Source organism: Sander vitreus, chromosome 24 (genome assembly GCF_031162955.1).
Source record: "Sander vitreus isolate 19-12246 chromosome 24, sanVit1, whole genome shotgun sequence".
NCBI lineage: Eukaryota > Metazoa > Chordata > Actinopteri > Perciformes > Percidae > Sander > Sander vitreus.
Window position 1 is genome coordinate 3547736 of NC_135878.1, and position 23584 is coordinate 3571319.

The 23584-nt window shown below is 40.7% G+C and overlaps 1 protein-coding gene across 2 annotated transcripts in view; it reads left to right on the forward strand.

Moving 5' to 3' along the window:
• Nucleotides 1-465: 465 nt before the first annotated feature.
• Nucleotides 466-23584, forward strand: part of abcc4 (ATP binding cassette subfamily C member 4 (PEL blood group)) — a 31556-nt gene continuing 8437 nt past the window's right edge. Inside the window, exons 1-20 of one of the 2 annotated variants that reach the window (XM_078243503.1) lie at nucleotides 466-709; nucleotides 1387-1497; nucleotides 5327-5447; nucleotides 5847-6071; nucleotides 6492-6581; nucleotides 8468-8631; nucleotides 9674-9799; nucleotides 10814-11063; nucleotides 14197-14304; nucleotides 14631-14720; nucleotides 14888-15079; nucleotides 16372-16466; nucleotides 17360-17446; nucleotides 19350-19446; nucleotides 20084-20266; nucleotides 21780-21917; nucleotides 22251-22288; nucleotides 22402-22505; nucleotides 22601-22747; nucleotides 23304-23383. In XM_078243503.1, coding sequence (XP_078099629.1) covers nucleotides 639-709; nucleotides 1387-1497; nucleotides 5327-5447; nucleotides 5847-6071; nucleotides 6492-6581; nucleotides 8468-8631; nucleotides 9674-9799; nucleotides 10814-11063; nucleotides 14197-14304; nucleotides 14631-14720; nucleotides 14888-15079; nucleotides 16372-16466; nucleotides 17360-17446; nucleotides 19350-19446; nucleotides 20084-20266; nucleotides 21780-21917; nucleotides 22251-22288; nucleotides 22402-22505; nucleotides 22601-22747; nucleotides 23304-23383 — 2517 coding nt within the window. In that variant the 5' untranslated portion in view covers nucleotides 466-638. The remainder of the gene's footprint in view (nucleotides 710-1386; nucleotides 1498-5326; nucleotides 5448-5846; nucleotides 6072-6491; nucleotides 6582-8467; nucleotides 8632-9673; nucleotides 9800-10813; nucleotides 11064-14196; nucleotides 14305-14630; nucleotides 14721-14887; nucleotides 15080-16371; nucleotides 16467-17359; nucleotides 17447-19349; nucleotides 19447-20083; nucleotides 20267-21779; nucleotides 21918-22250; nucleotides 22289-22401; nucleotides 22506-22600; nucleotides 22748-23303; nucleotides 23384-23584) is intronic. The other variant, XM_078243502.1, reaches the window with a different exon arrangement.

Sequence of the window (23584 nt, forward strand, 5' to 3'; positions counted from 1 at the left end):
GACATCTCATGGCCGATAAGTCTAACCAGTGACTCGTATGAATGTGGACTTATGTAGTGGCCCTATGTTCATTTTTAAACAACTATAAAAACCCATTTTCTCCCTTACTTTCGGAACAGTCATTTCATGTTTTGTTCCATATGAAGGACTTTTAGAAATAGTTTACGTCATATCTTCACAAGGCTTCCACATGATTGCGTAAATTGTGACCGTTATTGTGTAACCCATACATCCATGATTTTACCCAATTTCGACAGCAAATTCAGTCTTAATTCCCACCCCCCAAAAATCTAAGTAAATATTAAACTTTAATTAGTTTATGTTGAATACACAGCCAACTGTATGCGCTGTCAATATTTGCAAGCCAATCGTGTGAACACAGAGCAAAAAACAGAGCCAATTGCGTGAGACGGTAATTGTTTTCAGCCAATCAAAAGCCTCCGGGGCGGAGCCATTTACAGTGCCTTTTTTTAATGTCTTTCTTTCTTTTCGTGCTACTAGGCTAGCACCTAACATACATTGTGGCTCCCGACAGCTACAGTATGTGATTTGACTGTAAGCCGAAGTTACGCAAATAGCCTGGAGAAGCTTTTTAGAAGTGGAGAAAGTTGAAAGGAAACGCGTGAGTGTGGGTTATCATGGAAAAAGTGAACAAAGATAAGACTAACCCGGCAGCGACGGCGAGCATTTTGTCCAAGATATTTTTCTGGTAAGTCGACTAAACGCCTCGGATGGTAACCGCTGTTAGCTAGCTACCCTTAGCGGGGCATTTAAAAATGTTTTAAACGCACCGCGTGACAATATTAATTTCTAACATGCTTCTTGTCATAAACGTATAACTAGCTAGGTCACTTTTAACTGAAAGCCAACCGAAACCAGAAGTGTTACTCTTGATCGTTAAAATAAAATGTGACTACATTTGATGGAAAGAAAGTTGTTTTACTTAAATATTTGGTAGGTGGTCAGAAACACCCCCTGATGTACTTCCTTGCATGTTCATTCAATGATGGTTTCCTGTTTATCATCTGCTTTTACCAACGTTAGGCTACTCAAGTCTAATGGGAAAGTTGCTCATATGTCACTTCCAACTGTCTATCAAATACACCGAAAACAGTGGTTGCTTTTGGCACCATGTATCCGTGATTAAACCCGTTTAACCGTTTTATTTTTGACATGGAGTGTCGGTTCACCACACTTTAAGAGCTGAAGTGACACCATTTGTTCACATTAATGCATCTGACAAGTGCATTTTATGACTATTTATGCTCTAACACTACCATGTAGAATGGATCATCTGAATAAAATCATGAATGATAACGCTGTGCTCATCTCTGTTAAACTCCATATTCTCCTCCTTACTCCTGACTCTGATTATTTCTGTGTCAGGTGGCTCAATCCTTTGTTTCGCATTGGACGCAAACGCAAGCTGGAGGAAGATGACATGTATGAAGTGCTCACAGAGGACAGGTCGGAGAAACTGGGACAAGATCTGCAGAGGTATATAGAGGGAGACCTTCAAAATCATCTTTCAGCATGTGAATAACTATCACAATACACTATCACAAGTAGTGTTTACAATTGAATAGCTGCACAAGATTCACATCACAGATATCTAACAAAACAAAATTACATTTTCAATTACCTTTTAGTTGCCCCAATTCATGGTATCAGCAATTTAAAAAGTCCGAAACAGATATCCAGATATCTTAGATTTAAGGTACTGCCACTTTAGTTTTGACTGCTCACAGTCAAAAGAAAGCATAATTCATTGAGACTTAACATATCTAAATGAGTGTTCTGATATCTACAAGTATGATATTATAAGTCAAAATGCAGTTGTAGATCTCAAAGTGCAGCTATGACGAATCAAATTCAAATGAGAGTTAACTAAAGTTCAAGTTCAAATGTATTGTCATGTGTAATAAAAGTACGATAAAATGCTTGTGCTCAGTAGGACTCTGTGAGAACTACTTGTGGTAGTTCAGTCAAGTCAACAACAGGTCAAAAGACTTTAAATCACAGAGGAGAGATGTGCTCATAATTGAAAGTAGTTTTGACCCAACAGATCCTTCTGACACACAAGCATGTATTTATAAAAATCTTGAATTATCAGTCTGACAAAACAAGCTGTTGCTGTAGATATTAATGCCAACGTCAGAGGAGAGCAGTGCTCTAAGATTAAACAGACCGTTGTCTTGTATGTATTGGGAAACAAAAGATGTATTATTCTCAGTGGATATCTTGAATAGCTGTCGATAGCACGTGGTGCACCTTCACCACAAATTCCTTGATGATGAGCTCCTTTCAATTCACAGCACATCCTTGCTGTTGTTGGGAGAACAGCCACTTTCATCACTTGAAACCAAATTGACCAACACATTTCTAAAGCAAGGGATCACCCCAAATATATTTGATATTATATGTTTGAATATATCAGTTATGATAAAAAAAAAATATATATATATGTGTGACAAGCTGCATTATGGAAAATTGGAATGGAAAAATGGATACAAAGCACTCTCAAACTAGTCCTAGTAAGAAGTTTCCCCAAAAAACGTACTTTAAGCTGATAAATGTGAAACATAAAATACTTCAGCAGAGTGAAATTCATCATATTTATGGGGGGGTGCACAGTGTCTTCATTTAAGATCCTAGTGGCCTGAGGGTAGAAGCTCCTCCTGAGCCTCTTAGTGCTGGCCGGGTGTATCCGGTCCGGTACATTCTACTAGACCTCAACAGGGAGAAAAGGCTGTCACCTGGTTGGTTTGGATATAATGATTCTCCTAGGGTTTTAATCACAACGCCTGTTCTAAATATCTTTTGGGCAGGGTAGGGCACTGCCTATTGTATGTTCAGCTGAACGTACCACTCTTTGCTGCTCCTGTTCGGAGCCTCTTCTGTACCAGGACACTCATTGATGCAGGAGTAGAAATTGCTCAGTATTTGAAAGGGATATCTGGAATTTCTTCAGGCGTCTGAGGTGAAACAGTCTCTGCCTTCTCTTTCTCACCACTGAGTCAGTATGCAGCGGCCAGGTCAGCCCCTCTGTGATGTGGTTACCAAGGTACTTGAAGCTGTCCACCCTCTCCACCGAGGCCCCGTTCATATTGAGGAGGGCCTGGTTCCTGCCTTGCTTTTTCCCAAAGTCCACTATTAGCGTTCAGTTCTTCCACTAGAATCGTGTGAAACCGTTTACATGGATGTTTTATTTGCCTTTAATCGTAGAGCGGCTGGAGAATGACAGGAAAGTTGGGGGAGAGAGAGGGGATGACACGCAGCAAAGGGCCGCAGGTCAGATTTGAACCCGGGCCGCTGCCTAGAACCTGGTGAGCTAGCGGTGTCCCCAGTAAACACTTTTACACGATAAACAGACATTTAAAAGAAATGTGTAAGCCTAGCGACATAAAGGCTGTGTTCATGCTACCTTGTTCCCTAGTCGTTGGTTTTGGTCAAGCACGGCCCTTTGGCTAAATATCTTAAATCAGTATTTCTGAGCGTTAACACATAATGACTGTAGATGTCTAAAATCTAATGGGCGGTGTAGACCAATGGTCCCCAAATCTTTTTGGCTAGCGACCTCTTATAACGAAGCTTTGCTACTTGCACGCCATCGTTTGTGGTTGCATATGTCAATTAAGTTGTGACAAAATGAAAATTATTTTTGAAAACTTTTGTGGACAACTGGAAGACACCAGGTTAATAATTAAATGTACAAATGTAACCGTTTTGTAAAGCCTACAACATGTGCAGTAGGGCTGCAACTAACGATTATTTTCCTAGTCGATTAATCTGTCGATTATTTTCTTGATTAATTGATTAGTTGTTTGGTCTCTAAAATGTCAAAAAAATGCAACAACAAAAAAGTCGGTGTTTTCTAAACCCCAAGGTGACGTCGTCCTCAAATGTCTTGTTTTGTCCACAGCTAAAAGATAGTCAGTTTACTGTCGCAGACGCGTGAAGAAACTAGAAAATATTCACATAAGAAGCTGGAATCGGAGAATGTTGACTTTTAAAAACCGATCTATCAATTGTCAAAATAGCTGTTGATTCATTTAATAGTTAACTTATGGACTGATCTTTGAACTCTAATGTGCAGGCTGCTTACATGAACACACGGTGGAGTTTAGGGCTAGCTTCCAAACACAAACTTCCCCACCAGACACACTCCACTCCTCTTCCAAACATAAACCAAAGTAAACTCCAAGGCTGCCAAAGACGCACTGGTTGTGTCCTCCAAATATAGGGAAAAGTAGGCTTGTTGCTCTTTATTTTGTCTAGAAATATGGACTACACAAGACCCAGTTTTTAAATTTTACACACCGCTTTTAATTACTTGGTTGTTTCATGGTCTGTTTTCCAGCAAGAATACTGTACCGCGCCCTTTTTTAATTTTTTTTAATTTAACAAGCAATACATTTTAGAAAAAAAGCCTTATTACTTTACTGCCTGTAATAATGAAGTTATGTCTGCACTGTTGTACCTGTCCTTATGATTCTCTTCCTCGTGACTCGCCTTGTAAAGTAATCGCAGATTCTACGAGCCATATCTGCAAATCTTAAAACATTACACTGATGGAACGTTCATTTAGGAAACCTTTTTATAAGAAATGGCTTGGACGCAGAAGAAACAATATTCAGCTGTTTGAACAGCCATGGAATATCATGTGGCTGGACTGTGGATGGTCAATGTGCTAACTTGTGGCCAAATTGTTACAGGTATAGAGATACAGTGGTAGTGTCTAGCATTGGAATCCCTGGATACTAAATGTTCACCTGCAATTTTCTGTAGTCGTCCCAGTCATTTTTGTTCCTAAGTTTATGAAGTAGCATATCACATGACGTGGTTAAGTTGTTTGTTTGAGACAAATACTGTTACAATAATTATCCTGTAAACAAGTTGAATCTGGTGGCGACATATCACTTACACATAGGTAGATCTCTTGTTTTTGAAGCATTTTAAAATAAATATGCAAAATAATTGTAGTTTAAGACACTTATATAAGACAGTTATCCTTTTTTAAATAACTTATTTTTATTATTTTACTTCACCACTGCGACCAGCAGCCATTCTCCTGTCATGTTACATTTTCATATGTCAATGGACTAATTGGCCTAATCTTCACGGGTCTTTAGTCTGTGGTGAAAACGCAGGTAAGTCGTTCCAAGAAGTAAAAAGTCCCTGGAACTTTGGCTCACCTCTTTTTGATTATGCATAAATGATTTCTGCCTTCCATATGAGTCCTGACTCATCTTGATGCAAGGCTCGTCTTCTTATTACACAATGGGGAAAAAAACCCATCAAATAACATGGCATATTCATATGGCAGATGCTGGGATCATCAGCTTCAGATGGCTACCAAAGAGCTGCGGACACCTAGCCTTGCCAAAGGCATCATTAAGTGCTACTGGAAACCATATGGAGTGCTGGGACTCTTTACCCTCGTTGAAGTAAGTGTTTTAGGCTTTGGGAATTAGGTGTGAAGGGTGTATAATCTTTGGCTCTCAAGTGGTTTTAGATGAGAAACTTATTTTTGTTAAAGTAATCTGAATCAAATTGTACAGGCTTTAACAGACCAAAAAACAGACTAGATGTAAAACTACATGTTCATATGTCCAGCAGTATTTATATTGGTTTGTCAGCTGCAATGGTAACCCAAAACAAATGTAACAAATATTAAAATGTGTTGATTAAAAACAGGAGATTCATTCTCGGCTTAACAGCCAAAGCACTGCGCCGTTCAACAGATTTTGATCAGAACATGCTGTGGTTTAATTGTTAATTTCAGACCCTTGTAAATCAGTCTGTCGGGGTGCTCACCCTTCTTCATCTCCTTCCCTGCATATCAGGAGGTCATCAAAGTGATCCAGCCGGTCATCTTGGGGAAGATGATTGAGTACTTTGAGAATTATGACCCAGATAACATGACCGCTCTGTACGAGACTCTGGGCTATGCAGCTGGCTTGTCTATGTGCACCATCTGCCTGGCCTTGACCCATCACCTCTACTTCTTCCACGTCCAGAGGACGGGCATGAAGATCAGAGTGGCCATGTGTCACATGATCTACAAAAAGGTCAGTAGGAGGACAACTTGCTTGTTCTTCTTTCTTTTTAAGATAATTTTTTGGCATTTTAGGCCTTTTTATTTGAGAGGACAGCTTAGACATGAAGGGGGAGAGAGAGAGAGAGAGAGAGAGAGAGAGAGAGAGAGCAAAGGGCCACAAGTCAGAATTGAAGCCACGGCCGCTGCAGTGAGGACTGAGCCTCGGAACATGGGGCGCATGCTCTACCAGGTGAGCTACCCAGGCGCCCCTGCTTGTTCTTCTTAAAGGAGAAAATAAAGTTCTGAATAATTATTAATTATTGATCGCTGCTCAACTTAGTCAGATCTTATGTAACATTTACCACCGGTGGAATGGACAGTGTTTGTAATATTTTGAAATGTGTTTGCAATTGATGCTCCTTCACTGATGATGATTCCTGTCTTTTTCTAGGCTCTGCGTCTCAGCAGTTCAGCCATGGGAAAAACCACCACAGGCCAGATTGTCAACCTGCTATCCAATGATGTCAACAAGTTTGATGATGTACGTGAAATTTAAGGCTTTTAGAGAGGAAAAAGCAGAAGGGCTGCTATTTTTGCTGCAAGGTCAACGTTGGCCAACAATTTTAGATTCGATCTCGGCCCTCCATGTAACCTGTTCTCCAGCATCTACTGTGTAACAGCTCACTTCCACTGATACCTTTCTAGCACTGTAGACGAGAGGCACAGGAGACGGTTTCTTTGTCATTTGTGTGAGGGTTTGCAAGACACGTCTCTCTCCTTACCGACTCCGACTCGATACTTATATTTACTTAAAGGGGGACTTTGCAGATTTTCAACCAGCAGCAAAACTACACAACGTGATGCGAAGTGACGTGTCTTTTGCATTGAAGTAAATAGCCTGACATCGCCAGATGAAATCGCAAATGCAAATTAGTCTGGAACCGCAAAGTTGTCACTTCACTTATTTCTCACAAATATCCACATAGTTGTTCAACTGGTTGTGTAGCAACACATGATGTAATAACAACGCATTATGTAATAAAAAGTCAAAATGTATTACATTTTCACTTCATTAAAGCTGTAGTGCGTAGTTTCTGTCACCCCCATGAGGAATTCTAAGTAATGACAACAAAACTGTCGGCGTGTCCACATGATACAGCCTTCTGTGATTGCGCACCCCCCCCCTCCATCATGTTTTTTTAATCCTCCGTGTCCTCCTTGGCTACTCCCGCTAGTAGCCAAGGAGGACACGGAGGATTAAAAAAACATGATGGACTCTTCAGATGAGGTAATAATCTTCACTCGAGTTTCTGCGCGGGAAAGTCACCGGCCGCCACAATCTCCTGAACATAGTCATACTGAGAAATCCAGAGAGAGTTGTGTGGAGCTGATAGTCTTAATTAGCTTTGTATCAACTCATTTGGCAATGGCTTGAATGTAACGGACGTTCATTAATATCCCAAAGTTACGCACTAAAGCTTTAAGTAATAACGCCCGCATTATGTAATAATCTGCTGCTGGACTAAACACAGAATGGATCAGACTTTTTTCGTTTTAGCCGATACCGATGCATTAAAATCTGCTCGGCTAGGCCCCAATGCTGACCTCCAACACCTCTCGCAAAAACACTAAGAGGCTGCAACTTCAGCTTTCTTTTTATAATACACTCATAGTGAGCGTTTTGCTGCATTTACCTCAGCATTCTAGTGAGACATCATTTGTATAAACCGTATCTTCACCTCCACCTGCTGCTGCGTCCTTCACTTTCTCTGTGGCCCATGACCAAATCATTTAAATATCCTACCACCTGGATGAGCGAGATTCTACATAGATGAAGAACTGGATCATGGTATGTGTAACAAAAGAAAAGGAAGTGTAGTCTGGTGAGGAATGCATGTTTGACGTAATTTTGCAAGTCACCACTGAGGAAGCATTTGAGTTCTGGCATGATTATAGCTGCAGGGTAAATTGGTTTAATGGGTTGAACATATTTTCATATGTGTGTGGTTGGTCTCGGCTGTATTCACCCAGAGAAACACAAATCTCTCCTAGCGTGAGGCTCGGGCTCGATTATGCTCTGAGGCTTTTGGCACCAAACCCACTTTGTCTCATTAGATTGTTGAGTTTCGTTTTAATCAGTCGGTCAGAGCCTGCTGCGAAAACTCCAGTTTCTTGGGGGCATTTTGTTTCTTGGCATTTGGGCTCTTAATTACACCATGTCATGCTCTCATGCTGGTTTGAATTAAAGTATTTTAAAAGTTGTGTTGAGTGACTCTACCCCACCTGTACAAACTGCCCAGTACTGAATGTTTGGAGGAGTACACATGCGTCTTGATCACTGTGCGTTTTTAAGTAGTTTTTTTTCATCTTTTTTACTTGCTTTTCTGATGGTGTTGCAGCTCATTTCTAGTAAGTTCTCTTGCACAGGTGACTATCTTCCTGCACTTTCTGTGGGTCGGGCCCCTCCAGGCAGCAGCGGTGGTGGGACTGCTGTGGGCGGAGATCGGCCCATCATGCTTGGCAGGGATGGTGATTCTCATGTTCCTGATGCCCACGCAAACCATGTTTGGAAGGCTCTTTTCTAAGTTCAGGTAAAACACACGCACTCACGAAATTCCGATATTCCAGTCATGCTGAACCCAATCAAATGTTGCAACCATAATGATTGATGATGATGATAATTATTTGGTGATTTGGTTCCTGATGTGCAGTCTTGTTCTGCAATTGCAGACGACGACGAAGAAGAGATTTAGCAGGGTTTTTTTCAAGTGTTTCACTGTGAACAGAGGTCTCTACTAAAACGACCTGGAAACTGGTGTTTTGAGATATCATCTTTGCTGCATGTCCTCTCCTCTCTCCCTCCCCTCATTTCCTGTCTTTCTCCAGCCTCTTTATCAAACAATAAAAGCCACAAAAAATGATCTTTAAAAATAAATAAATGAGCTTAGTGTAGACATAGTCTCAGACTTTTTAATGTTTCCGGTTTTTAAATAGAAAGAATAGAATTGGCTGTGTTTATTGGTGTTTTAAGCCCCCAACGTCTTCTTCCAGGCAGCGCTAGGATTAGGCAATGTTTATGGTTATTAAGGTTAGGGTTAGGTGCCTTGAAGTCAACGGTCGCAGCGCTGCCTGGAAAGAGTCGTTTGGGGCTTATTGGCGTATTGTGTGAAAGTTAAGGGATGCTAATTTAGATTTTCTTTTCTGACCGATAGCTGACCCTTATTAACTGTAAGGACAAGCAGGCAATGAGTCCTAGTTGACCCGTCGGGGAGGCTCGGACATCCGTTCCCCAGCCACGGACAGCTACGGCCACGATGTTGCGTGCGTTGTCATGGACGCAAGCAGCCACTTTCATGGAACTGCTTGCGTGTCCACGCAACATGAAAGTCAAACTTCAATTCAAAAGTCATAGGGAAGAATGTACAGGTTGTCAAGCAATACGGTGTTTATAGGTATTGTTGTTTGTTGTTATTGTAACGTTGTAGAAAAATATGTTCCAATTTTTGTAGGAATCAGTACACATTTGCAATAGCATGCAAACTCATTTTGAAAGTTGTCAAGATTGTTTCTTTGTGTTAAACGATATTTTTTGCAGTATTTAATCATACTTACATTTTTGACTTTTCTTTACAGGAGTAAGACAGCTGTTCTCACTGACGAAAGAATCCGCACAATGAACGAGGTGGTGTCTGGAATGAGGATCATTAAGATGTACGCCTGGGAAAAACCCTTCGCTGCTCTGGTCTCTGAGGTCAGAAGGTAAAAACATGAAAGGATTCTTTCTTCAAGTTAAAGATATTTTTAGATCAAAGGCAGAGGCACTGACTCACAAATAAAATCTGTCCACTTTATAAAGTAGTCTTTTGTTAGTTTAGTGTTCATAGAATGTCATTTACTTTCATAACTTGCCGCATACTGAATATTTACATTAAAATGTCACATTTGTTTATATTATGTTATAGTGGACAACCACCAGTGAAAGAAGTCAAGTCACAAATTCACAACATCAACTGCATAAAGTTTTATAAATAAAATAAAGCACACAGTTTTACCTGTGATTCTTAAATCAAAGGTACGGGAAAATCAAATCAAAAAAATGTGTTGCTAAATACTACTAGAGGTAATAATTATGTTTGTGCTCTTGCCTCTCACACTGTACACACAACCCCGCCCCCACTTGCTCGCAGGCTCTCCTGCATCATGGAGGGAGACACAGACACCCCAGAAACCTGTAATTGTTCAAGTGTGGACGTGGGAGAGAGATGTGACCCATGACCTATTTTTAGTTTATCGAAATGCAGCGCAGTGACGACATAGATTTCATACACGAGACTTATGTAGCACATCAGCGTTAAGTGGACCTGTACAGTAACATTTGGCTTTGTGATCAAAGGAAGTTTTCGTATCATACACTCCAGTCCAACGCACGTAATAGTCAGCTCAAAACCATGGCAAAAAAACGGCAGACAAGTGGCTGCAGCAAACTTAGCATTAATTTATTTACAAAAACTACTACTTGCCTAAATAATGCTGTATTGTGTGGCAGTCAGTAAGTCAGTAGTGTCATCCCTAACTGATGTAATCTGGATCAAAAGTTTCATTGAAAGATTAAAGTGAATTCTGAGTAGAATCATGTGCTTCTGATAGATTCTACCATTCGCCTCTTCATTATTATGAGGACATTTCAAGGGTACCATCCATTCATAATGCTCGGTAAAAGTGAAGCTTTATGCCAGTCCGTGTTGATAGTTGGAACTCTCTGTGTCCTCTTAGGAAGGAGATCTCCAAGATCATGAAGAGCTCCTACCTACGAGGCCTTAACATGGCCTCCTTCTACTGCGCCAGCAAGATCATCCTCTTCGTCACTTTCACCCTCTATGTCCTCCTGGGAAATGCCATCACGGCCAGCCGTGTGTTTGTGACGGTCTCGCTGTACACTTCTGTGCGACTCACCGTCACGCTCTTCTTCCCAAGTGCCATCGAGAAGCTGTTTGAGAGCCGCGTCAGCGTCCGCAGGATTCAGGTACGCTGATTTAATGTTCTGATTTTAGTTCTTGAAACTAAAAGTGTGGTGTAGTATTGAAATTTAAAACCGCTGTATTAATTTTGTACCTTTTTTAAGATGGCTGCAAATGCCCACCACCCAAAATGCACATTATTTTAAAAATGTGATACGCATTTTTTATTGGAGGGTGAAAAATACAAGTCAACAGACATGGCTCTCGCTTGGCCTGGCACACACGTCAGTTAATGTTTAGGGTTAGGGCTGCACAGTACGAGGAAAATATGTGATAAGCAATAACGTTGTTGAATATCGCGATAACGATATTACTTACGATAAATAAACATATATTAAAGTGTACTCAGTTCTGCCTTTTTTGCTGCTTTCACTATTCTGCTAAAATACAACAAATTGCTTGTTGAATTTAAAACAAATGAAAGGAAATACTGAACAAATTGAACATTGAATTGAATATAAAACCTTTCGCGATATGTCGCAGCCTTTCACGATGTGTATATTGCACCAGTTGATATTGCGATGACAATAAAAAAATCGATACATTGTGCAGCCCTATTTAAGGTCATTGTCAACACATATCTTGTCTTAGACGACTTTAACGTGATATCAAAAAAGCAGTCAGCAGATAAACAACCACGCTGTTCTGGCTGCATCTGCTTCTTTTGCTGATATCGCAGTTCAGGCTGCTTATCTCTTATCAGTGCTGCTCTCACATGCATCATTTTGAAGGTCCGGCTCTGTAAAGCCACCATCTCTCTCCTTTGTGTTTTTCTCATAAAGATATGGTTAGCTTGAAATGTAATTTTTAACCTGCTAAACCTGCAGTTGTGAAACACTACCCAATGATTTACCCGACCACTGTAGCAAAAGACTCCTCTTAAAACATACCTTGATCACTTACTACTAGTGAGGACTATTGTAGAAAAGGCCCCAAAGTAACAAGTTAGTGTTTGAAGACTGTGGAAGATTTGGCCTCAAGTGGTGTTCTGGCTTATGGCTCAATGGCGTTCCTCCGGCCCACTGATAGACATGGTAGAGTGCGTCTGTTATTCCTGTTGGCTCGTTACAAAGCAATTTCACTCTATACCCTGATAAGAACTCTGTGCTGCCCTTACTATTGGAAAGCTCTCAGAGGTAAAAGAGAGGGAGCTTACCAACATGACCCGCAAGTCTACCCTCTATGGGGTCACTGCAGTTGCATCAAGTCAGCCTACTTCAGAACTGAGCCAATACAACTCTTGGAAGGAGCTGCATGGGGCGGCCAACTCTAATGATCACCCTACAGCAGAAGACTACAGACAGGCTGAGGGGTTGATACTCCAGCGGGCTCAGAGGAATGGTTTCCAGCAGGAGTACAGCCTACTGAAAGCTGGTAGGCAAGTCATTAGGAGCAGTTGACTTATTACGCTGTCTCCAGAGCTGGATGAGAATGGAGAGCTCCTGTGTTGGAGGACGATTCCGTCGAGGCGAAGACCTAGAATGGACAGCTCTTCATCCAGTCATCCTAGACCCAGTTCATGGAGTAACTTCGCTTCTGATCCAAGACTTCGACTGCTGCTTCTTCCACCTAGGCCCAGAGCAGGTGTTTGCTGAGCTTTGATGCCCCTATCTGTATCCTGCCAGGGTGTGTGGCTGTTCAGCACTACCAGTAGATCTTCACTGACCATTTGCAGTGGAGGGCCAGACCCGCATTACCGATGATGGCAGACCTGCCAGCAGCCCGTCCACACCTCATGTTGGATCGAAATATGTAATGTCGAGTTGAAAATGTATTCATACATGTATTACCTGTTATTGGTATTGTTTCACAATAAAAACATCCTGCCGGTTTGTCAGCTGAAGGATTTAACATGCGTCGTAGATAACGTGAAGTGGTATGTCTACATTAGCGGTAACCTAACGCAGTGTGAATATGTTTGAGAATCCAATATAATGAGCGTTTTGAATGCTGTGTTATTGTAAAAGGGAGAGAAATATAATTGTAGCTATTTAAATCCTTTCTCCGTTTAAAATGATACAGTAGGAGTTTAAGAGACATGTAGTCATATTCATATTTTTCCAGATTATTCTTTGTTATGTTTGGTAACACTATGTATATAATTACATATGGGAAAATAATGTATATATTTTATCCTTCATTCAGTTGAATTTTGTTATTCTCTCTTCATACAGAAACTAGGAATAAACAGATGCTGATAACAGTATCGGGTATCAGGTCCGATACAGTGCTCATACTCATAAAACTACTCCAATACCGCACCTGATGCCACTTCATGCATCACTGCTTGTGACACTAGTTAGCACTATACTTAGCAGCAGGTAACGTTAGCCTACCGTTGGTTAATAGCTTGCTTAAACACGGTTAAAAGCCATAAGCCACAATTACAAATTCAGCCTGCTGTCACCTTAAGAATTTATCAAGGGTTAAAGGACTTATGTCTCAGCAGGTTTTGGAAAAACTTGTCCATGCTTTTATGTTCAGTAGACTAAAAACATCAGTAAGACAGGTGCAGCTTATTCAGAACACTGCTGCTGGAGTCCTCACTAAGACCAAAGAAGTGCACTGGCTTCCTGTCCTTCAAAGAATTGATTTCAAAATACTTTTGTTGGTTTATAAAGCACCGACCAGTTTAGTGCCAAAATACATTTCTGATCTTCTGCAGACATGCTGCTCCAGACCTCTCGGGTCATCTGGGACAAGTCAGCTTTGTGTCCCCAGAGTCAGAAATAAACATGGAGAAGCTGCGTTCAGTTTTTTTGCACCACATATCTGGAACAAACTCCCAGAAAACTGCAGGTCTGCTGTCCGTAATAGAAACCACACACACAACCAGGCATAAACAGACTGGAACATTTGTATATGTGTTAGTGAAAAGGGAAGAATTAAACAGCATATAAACCATGTCTCTTTATTCCATGCTCTGTAAGATTTGGCCTTAGGTGGCGTTCTGGCTGACACATGGGTGAACCTAGTGACAAACACTGTACTAGTGCCTATACTGAGCATATACCAATTAGCTCCACTAAAGCAATAGTGGAAGGGATTTTACTGATAAACATTATGACAATGGGCTTTTGTTTAACCTCTTAGAACTGGGCTCAGACTCTATTTTGTTTTGTTTTTTTTATGGTGAAGGAGTTCTTAATGCTGGATGAGATCACAAAAGGACCAGCTGCACTGCCACAGGATGAGAAGAAAGACGCCTTCGTGGAGATCCAGGACCTAGTCTGCTACTGGGACAAGGTCAGATACCATGTGCTCACTGGTATACACACTAGGAATGCCCTGAGCCAATACACTAGATTAAACAAATCCATGAATTTCCTCTAACATTTTATCACCCACTGTTTTGCTCATAGAACATTAGCACTCTGTAGAACGTCCACAGACTGCTAATATGATGACAAAATTACATACATATTAGTCTTGCATTGCCAGACCTAACGTTACCTCCACACAGCTAAGCGCTAAGCGCCAGACGGAGCAACAGTGCCTCTGCAAAATAGCCTCGGGGAGAAAAAACAAAACATTCATTTTGTAATGTTTCAATATATTTTGTACGCCTGCAGAGTCTGGATGCTCCATCTCTGCAGAACCTCTCCTTCACTCTGAACTCAAGTCATCTGTTGGCTGTAATTGGACCAGTGGGAGCTGGGAAGGTCAGCTATCTCACGTCATCATTTTAGCGCCAGGAAGCAGCTAGAATTGTGTCTTGTAGTAGACGGTCACTGCTTAGCTGGAATAGTTCAAGTAGTTTGTGTAAATTTTTTCTTACCCCATCAGCAGCTTATGTCTTACCTTTCTTTGTGCCTTTATGTCCATCCAGTCATCTCTGTTGAGCACCATCCTGCGAGAGCTGCCTCATGAAAAGGGGGTGCTGACGGTCAAGGGTCAGCTGACCTATGCTGCCCAGCAGCCGTGGGTGTTCCCCGGAACCATTCGCAGTAACATCCTGTTTGGGAAAGAGCTCGACACCCAGAAGTATGAGAGAGTCATTCGAGCCTGTGCTCTAAAGAGGGTGAGAGGTTTTTGAATTATTACTTTAGATTACATGGAAAAGTCAAGGCAAGAGGGAAACAGAAATGACAATCCATTTTTTTAATCACAACAAATTGAACACGAGGAAGGATTACGGCAAGTAAAATCTGTTTCAGTGTTCATATGGGTTTAAGACAAGTTCACATTTTTTCAAGTCAACCTTTTGATAAATAACACCTAAATATAGTTTTATTTTTTAACTTTGATCTTTTTTTAACTTGTATATCCATGAATGCTTATGCTACTAATTATTTTAAGCCATGCACATCAGTTTGAACTCAATCAAAGTGTTAGGCAGTGTCCTCATTTAGGATCCTAGTGGCCTGAGTGTAGAAGCTCCTCCTGAGCCTCTCAGTGCTTCTACCCAACCTCAACAGGGAGAAAAGGCTGTTACCCGGATGGTTTGAAAAATTCATTATCTCCTAGCCTTTTTCTTGCTGCGCCTGGTGTTAATGCCTTTTAAGAAGAGTAGGGCTCTGCATATTGTATGTTCTGCCAAACAAACCCCTCTTTAACCTGGCAGTAGGAGATTAGCTGTGTCCAGTAAAGTAGTTACTGTGTTAGTTGTTGTTTTAGATAAAACGGTTTGGGAGTGGCATAAGGATCTATAGAGGTAGAATTATTCTCAACTCCCTCTTCTTTTATAAAAGAAAAAAATATTGGGAAAGTGACATATGCATTTTTTGCCTGATAGTCCCAGACTTTCTACCTCGTAACTGTGTAAGGCAGATTGTATAGGTTGTGGCAAGGTTGTATAACACAGCTGTGTCTGTTCCTGAGTCAAGTGATACTTTCTCTGGTATCCATGTAAAGATCAAGTAAAGCATCTTTAATGTCTTGTTTCTTTTAGTATTGCAACATTTGTTCCATTTCTGAATTGAGAAATGATGTGTGCAGTGAGTACAGTAGGCAGGCTGGAGAGCAGGAAGAGTCTTGTTGTCCATGCTACCTCAGGGATCACTGTATATGGGGGCCCTGCTGGCCTAGAGCTTTAGGCTGCTGACCATGTGGTTTAGGCGTCTTTGGTTAACCCTCTTTCTGACTCCCCTCATTTTCTGTCACCTCACTATTGTATCCTGTCAAAATGTCTGTAAAAAGCAACATCACTGCCGTGGATCCTGTCCCTGTGGGAAGTGAACGCATCACATTTTGCACACCTTTTTGAATATATAATACAAGTTCAGTGTGATCACTCCTCTGTTTGGATGTTTGTGAGTTCCACATTATTTATTTTATTTATATTATTTACCGTATATTGTTCTGTCTGTGCAGGACATGGAGCTGCTCCCAGATGGAGACCTGACAATAATCGGGGACAGAGGAGCCACACTCAGCGGGGGACAGAAAGCTCGTGTCAACCTGGCCAGGTCAGAGGACATCCAAATTATTATTATTATTATTATTATTAAAACAAAGAAACCAGATGGGTTTTACTGTATATGATGACAAATTGTCACACCTAGAAAAATAGTGTGTGATTAAAAAGAGAATTGATACAGTAAACACATTTTTTAAAGGAGGATTTATTTAATTTAAGAATATACTACTAAAGAATGTGTGACACACTGTAAACCAAGGTTAAAGTTGAGATCAAAAGTTTAGGTAGAGTGTAAGCACTTTTATTCAACATCAAATGGGGCCTTGTTGTCAGTCAGGTAGTCATGTTCAGACCAGCTTACCTGCTGTATGAAAAGGTAAGCTTTGCATTTACTGGCTAAAGCTGCTGCTGTTTCCTGTCATGGGTGGAGAGAGCTTGTGGATTTGAGGACCTGTCTCCTGGTTTGGGTGGCTCAAAATCACCATAAATCCCCACCATCCCCTGTCTGTTAGGCTGGCTAATGAGAGCACATTTTAACAAAGGGACCAAAATATTTTTCAAATGAAAATGAGCATAGATATATGTAAAAATACAAAAGGCTCCTGCACAGAAACACAGTAATTAATATAGACAGAATAGAAGCAAATCATCTTTAACGGTGAACTCCACAGATTTTACACATCAAGGTGTGTTTCTAAAGGAGGAAAAGGGCAAAAGTATGTCCTATCGAAACTAATACTTTAATGGGCAAACCATTGCAAAGCATGACACTGAATGACAACATATATGTTGCAGTCCAAGAGACTAGAAAGTTTGACCTTGTCCTCAAAGGCAACGAGCAGTAAACCAAGTAGAATGAAAACCAGTGAGTGAAACTTTCCACATGGTGTAGAAGCTACATGCTGTCTGACAATAGGTGCTAATAACATGTTGTGTTTTCAGGGCTGTGTATCAGGATGCAGACATCTACCTGCTGGATGACCCTTTGAGTGCTGTGGATGCTGAGGTCGGAAGACATCTGTTTGAACAGTGAGTGATCTAAGAGTTACATGAAGTGTTTCAGGCACGAATTCTCAGGGTGGGTTTGTACTCGCCAAAGAAAAGTATACAAACTGTTCTTCTGCTCAGTGGTTGAACGCTGGAGACAGGTCTGTTAAGGTCTCCTACGCTGTCAGACCACACCAAACAGGAAGGTACTGGACTGTTCCTGGACAGTGTGTGGGAGAGAGCTTCAAAGCTTTCTCCCCTATATAGTTTATACTGAGTGATATATGAATATCTCCTCCATTAGTTGATGGTGGGGTTGTAGGTTGTTATTTGGAGCACGTTGCTTTGCCACAAAATGCATCTTAAGTGAGAACCAAGACAAATGACAAGAAAGGTGTTTCAGTGTTTGAAAGGCCAGGGGCCCGTTTCAGGAAGGAGGTTTAACAAACTCTGAGTCTAACCCTGAACTCTTGAGTTCGGTTCGGTTCCAGAACAGCTGATTTGAGTTGGTTCAATCAACTCGAGGGTAGGTTCACTCGGAGTTAAGCGCGTGCACCACCACAATAAAAAGGCAGCATGAATGGAGCCATGATACGATTCACCATGGTAACCACAAACAAACTGGTCGGCAGAAATACTCATGCACACATACAAGTTTGAACATGTATTTCGTTAAAAAAAGCAAGACAGCGGCTGCTGCAAAAGAGAGAGAATTTGCGTGGGAGAAAATTGCTGCAAGAGTAAATGTTTAACCCTTGTGTTGTCTTCTTGTCCCTTTTTTTCCCCCCCCAACGTTTTTGACGCCCTTTTTTCCACAGTTTGTTTTTGCTTTTTCCAACGTTTTAAATTGTTAATTTTTTTCTTCTACACATTTTCAGAGCTTATTTCTACGTCCCATATTTTCTGATATAAAACAAAAATTGGAAACGGGTCAATTTGACCCAAAGTCAACACAAGGGTTAAGTTCCAATATAGTGTATTCATTTCATATTTAATCATAAGTATAATATTACTGGTGAAATGGTATTGAACCTATAATAATGTGACACAAAGAATCTGCTGGATGTAAGAGCATGTCCACGATGGGTGACGTTAGTGATGTGAGGACGATAAGGTTATGTAGGCTACATAACTGATAGACTGGGAAGAAAAACGATACCGCTCAAATAGGTAGTTATCTGGAAATTAAGTCTATAGTCTAAATATCATCTCCTGATGTATGTTTAACTCCCTGCAAAGTAATACAGCTTCTTCATCAACGGGATCGTCGACAAAAGGAAATGCCATGTTTTGAGAAAAAAAAAAGTTTTATAATCTGCCTAACACAGCAACCTTTTATTCATGCAGATAAACTGCGCTAAAATGCGCTTGATACAGACTGAATGAATGAATGAATGAATGAGGAAATGAAAGCGCGCTGTGTCAGAGGGAGGAGACTGAGAGAAACTCGAGGTTTCTTGAAGAAAACCTGCTCCCGACCAGGTTAGGTTCACAGGCTCAGTTACCATAGTAACTGACTCTGAGGTTAGGTTACCTCTCTTTCTGAAACGGGCTGGAGTTACCCCTCTCTCTCAGGTTTGATTAACAGAAAACCTGATGAAACTCTGACGAAACAGAAAACCCAGAGTTTCCCTCATCTCAGTTTTAACAAACTCAGTTTTCACTACACCTGCTTTCTGAAACGGGCCACTGAACGAAGGCTGAGGCAGGAAGAGGTGCGGTGCTGCTAGTGTCAGACAGACAATTGAAGTTGGCCCCACGCTTCCTGTTACAGTTTTCCGCTTGGATAATACAATTCCGCTTACAGTTACCTAACAAAAGAAAAACACACACACACACACAGTAAATCTAGTTCAATTCTAACAGACTTCTACTGCAATTCACATACAGTAGATGCGTTCATACTAAAACCTGACACAATCTTCACTGTATGTCCATGTATCAGGTGTATCTGTGGCCTGCTGAAGAACAAGCCTCGTATCCTGGTCACTCACCAGCTGCAGTACCTGCAAGTAGCCGACCAGATTGTTGTCCTCAAGGAGGTTGGTACCTGTACAGAGTGAAATAATCTATATGTACCCAAACTTTACTAGATGTACAGTATTTACACGCAAGACATACAGTACACATATTTCTCACTCTTCAACACTGGGGCCTCATGAAAAAAAAAAAACTTGTGAACTTATGTGTTTATGAGAAATGATGGCATTCATCCATTGTTAATTATCTCTATGGTACAAATGAAGTCTGAGTGAGCCATCATGAGTCAAACAGATAGTTTGGCTTTATCTAAAGGATTATAAAATGCTAATCTGAATGAATTTGGAGATTAAATATTCTCTTCGGTGTATGAGTGTGATGTGCATCATGGGTGCCAATTTACTGTATTGACTATACAATTTCATTTCATTAAGAATTACAGCCACGTTACTGGTCATGTTTGTAGGAGCAGAATCCGACAAAATGTTGTTGCAACATTAACATTACAGCCTGCTGAGGTCACTAGCAGCTTTGAGATTGTTAGTGTATTAAGAGCTCAGCACCAGCATCTTTGTATAATGGAATGTATTAACCGTAACCTTGTTAAAGTGCGTTTATTCATGATGAGATAGTGTTTATGAGTTGGCAGTGGTAATGTAAACAGTCGCAGAGTATCCTAACTGTGTGTGAACGTGTCAGGGTCACATGGTGGCAAAGGGGACGTATACAGAGCTGCAGCGGTCTGGAGTGGACTTCACCTCCCTGCTGAAGGAGGAGGAGGAGAAACAGGCCCCTCCAGACATCGTCACCAGGAGCAGAACTCTGTCCCAGAACTCACAGACCTCATCTGTGCACTCGATCAAAGATGGAGACCAGCTACCGGTTTGTATACAATTTCCCTCTCTAGGTTTGTTTAACACACAAACTGCAAGTGTCAAAAGATTGAGCTGTTACCTTAATTTCTCCAGAGGAGGGGAGTGCTGTTCAATTTGTAATGGCCTGTAGTGGTTTTAGAACATTTAGAATTTCAATTTGCTCTTGAAAGTGTATACAAGGCTCTAGACTAACTACGTCTAACTACTGCTCTAGAATCGATAGCTTTTCCTTGGGTTCCTGGATGTTAACGCTGAATTTTAAACATTACATTTTGCAGCTAAATTTGGCATGTTGACTTTGAGCAAGTTGATAATAGATTAGTTGAATTTTAAACATTGTATTTTGCATCTGAATTTGGAATATGACTTTTTTATTTTTTTTTACGTAGATGTTTTGATTCTGAATTTGTGAACTTAGAAAAATAAGGTGAAAATTAGATGTTGAAAATTTGAAGAGTAACATTCAAAGGCAAAAAAATTCAGATACATAATTTCAATGCATAAATATTCAGTGCTACAAATTCAATGGCTCTTTAATTTCAAAATCCGATGAAACAGATTTACTTCGTGCCAACCAGGACGGTTGTTTTTGGTTTAAAGAAATACAAATGAGCCAGAGTGAGTTTGGTACGTTCCACAATGTCGTTTTTTTGTGTGTTTTTTTTTTTTTTGTCTTGGTTTTATTATGACCTGGCTTAGATGGTCAAAACATAGAGGGAGACAACACCATGTTAAATGTTTAGCAATACATTATTAAATCAAATTAGACCAGACTAACTAATACAGAATGGGATTTAGAAATCAATGGAGTCGGTGGCAAAGGGTGTGCATGAGCGACAGAGGTGACTGTGTGCTGGTGTTATAAAGTGTGAACTTAACAAAAGGCAAACTTAAGACAACCTAACCGAACCAAACCAAACCTTGGTGTGCCAGTGGAGACAGCCAGAGCAGAGAGAGGGAGAGACAGAGAATACCGCAGCTTTAAAAACCTCAGCACACTGGGCCCAGGTGAGCTGAGTTGCTCTAATTAGTGACCTGAAAACAGGTGGCACAGGTTAGAAACACACCGCCACAACGTCAACAGCAAAAACACTCCAAAATGACACCCCAGGGGCATCACAGTTTGTACTCGTGAACAAATCCTTCTTCTGCTTGGTGATGGTGGTGAGCATTGAACGCTTGAGATAATTTGGGCACTGCAGCGTTTTTCTTGACCAAAAAAGAGTCAATCAATAGTTTACCTTACCGGTATGTTTAACATACATGCCTTATTTATTTTATGCTGCACACACACAGGCAGACCTGCTAAATTACAGCCACACCCATGCGAAAAATGAAAATCTTTTCTTAGACCTGACAGATTTCTTTTTGCGTTTTATGTTTAGCTCCACCCAGCTGCATCATGTCTGTTACAGTTTTACATACGTTGTTGTTAAATAGTCATTCCTAATAGTGTCAGTTGGTCCTGATTTTATAATCTATTAAACTGTGCACTGTGATCATGATGTTTGTCCATACAGGCAGAGCATGTGCAGACCGTAGCAGAGGAGAGTCGTGCTGAGGGAACTATTGGCGTGAGTCTGTATGTCAAATACCTGAGAGCTGGAGCCAGCATCGTCGTTCTGCTGGTTGTCATAGTGGTCAGCATTCTGGCTCAGGTACGCAGCTCGCAGAGCTATTTTTATTTTGGTTATCCAATCTGTCAGTTGATACCAGCTGCAATCAGGAGCAGAGTGGCCACGCACACAATCTTTTCGGCGTCTCCTCTATTTCTTCACCCACAGCGCATCCGTAATACTCTACAAAATAAAAAATGTTTTAGTGTTGTCCTCGTATATAAAGACGAGACTGTGCTGTGGCCTTCCTGTGGGTGAAGAAATAGAGGAGACGCCAAAAAGATTGCCATCGAATATACTTAAAGAATTAGCTATCTCCTCCTTGAGATTTAGAGAAACAGACTAACCTACTGGCCATTCTTTTTAATCGTCTAGGTAGCATACATCATGCAGGACTGGTGGCTGGCTCACTGGTAAGAATGAAAACCACTGAAAAGAAGAAGAAAAATACACTAATCCCCAATATTGGTATATTCCTCTGCCTTTGTATGACTTTATTTATTTTTCTAACGTTTTGATTGATCAGGGCTGACGAGCAAGATAAGCTGACTGCTAACAGCACCGTCATCCAAAACGGGCTAAACATCACTGCAGAGCTGAATACAGATTTCTACCTGGGTGTTTTTGGAGGTAATCTGACAACACATGCTGTAATATAAACCTGCACTGTATGTATTGTATTTCAGTAGTTTTAAAGGAAAACCTTCTGCTGCTTGTTTTTACAGGTTTGACTGCAGCCGTCATCTTTTTTGGCTTCTTCAGGAATATTGTCCTGTTCCACGTGTTGGTGAGGTCTGCACAGACTCTGCACAACCGCATGTTCAACTCCATACTCAGAACACCTGTGCACTTCTTTGACGTCAACCCTATTGGTAAGCAAAATTTAAAACATTACCTCTCAAATACGAAGCATATATCGATAGTATTTGGGGCATTAGTTGAATTATTGCATGGAACAATATGTAATATTTCTGTATCTAAAAACCTATGTTATATATTTTGTTGAGTTGTGTGCATACACTATCCCAAATGTTTCCAACAATGTTTAAACGCAGAGAGATCTCCAATTTTATTTCAATGACACGGACGTTTCGTTTGGTCGCCTGTCAGTGGAGTCATATAACCTTTGACCCCTCTAGTTACTCTAACTACCGTCAAAACCGAGTTTGAGAGTAATTGTAAATCATATAATGTCAGAGGAGAGTTGTACTCAGTAACCGTAATACAGCTTCATTAAAGACGTATTGGAGCATTACCAAATTGTGTGAGGGGGAAATCTCATTACTAAAAGAAAAGCTGTGATGGCACTTCACCAAACCGCAAATGATTCTCCGCATAAATATAAACTGGAAAACCAAATATTACGATGTCTCTAGTTAATATTTCCATAGTAAGAGATTCTCCATATTCTCTCCTGTCTCACCTCAGGAAGAGTCTTAAACAGGTTTTCGAAGGATATTGGCCAGCTGGATTCTATGTTGCCGTGGACTTTTGCTGACTTCATTCAGGTAAGGAGAGATCTCACAGCAATGACAAAGCTCGTGAGAACCTGTACACTAAAGCTACAGAGTTGATGAAAACTAACCACTGGAGAACCTCTTGGTCATTTAGTATATCAGCATAAATGTAATGGGTTCAAGAATATTGCATGAACGTTAAAATAAGATGACTGCTGCCACCAGAAATATAAATACTCTGCCATTTGCTTA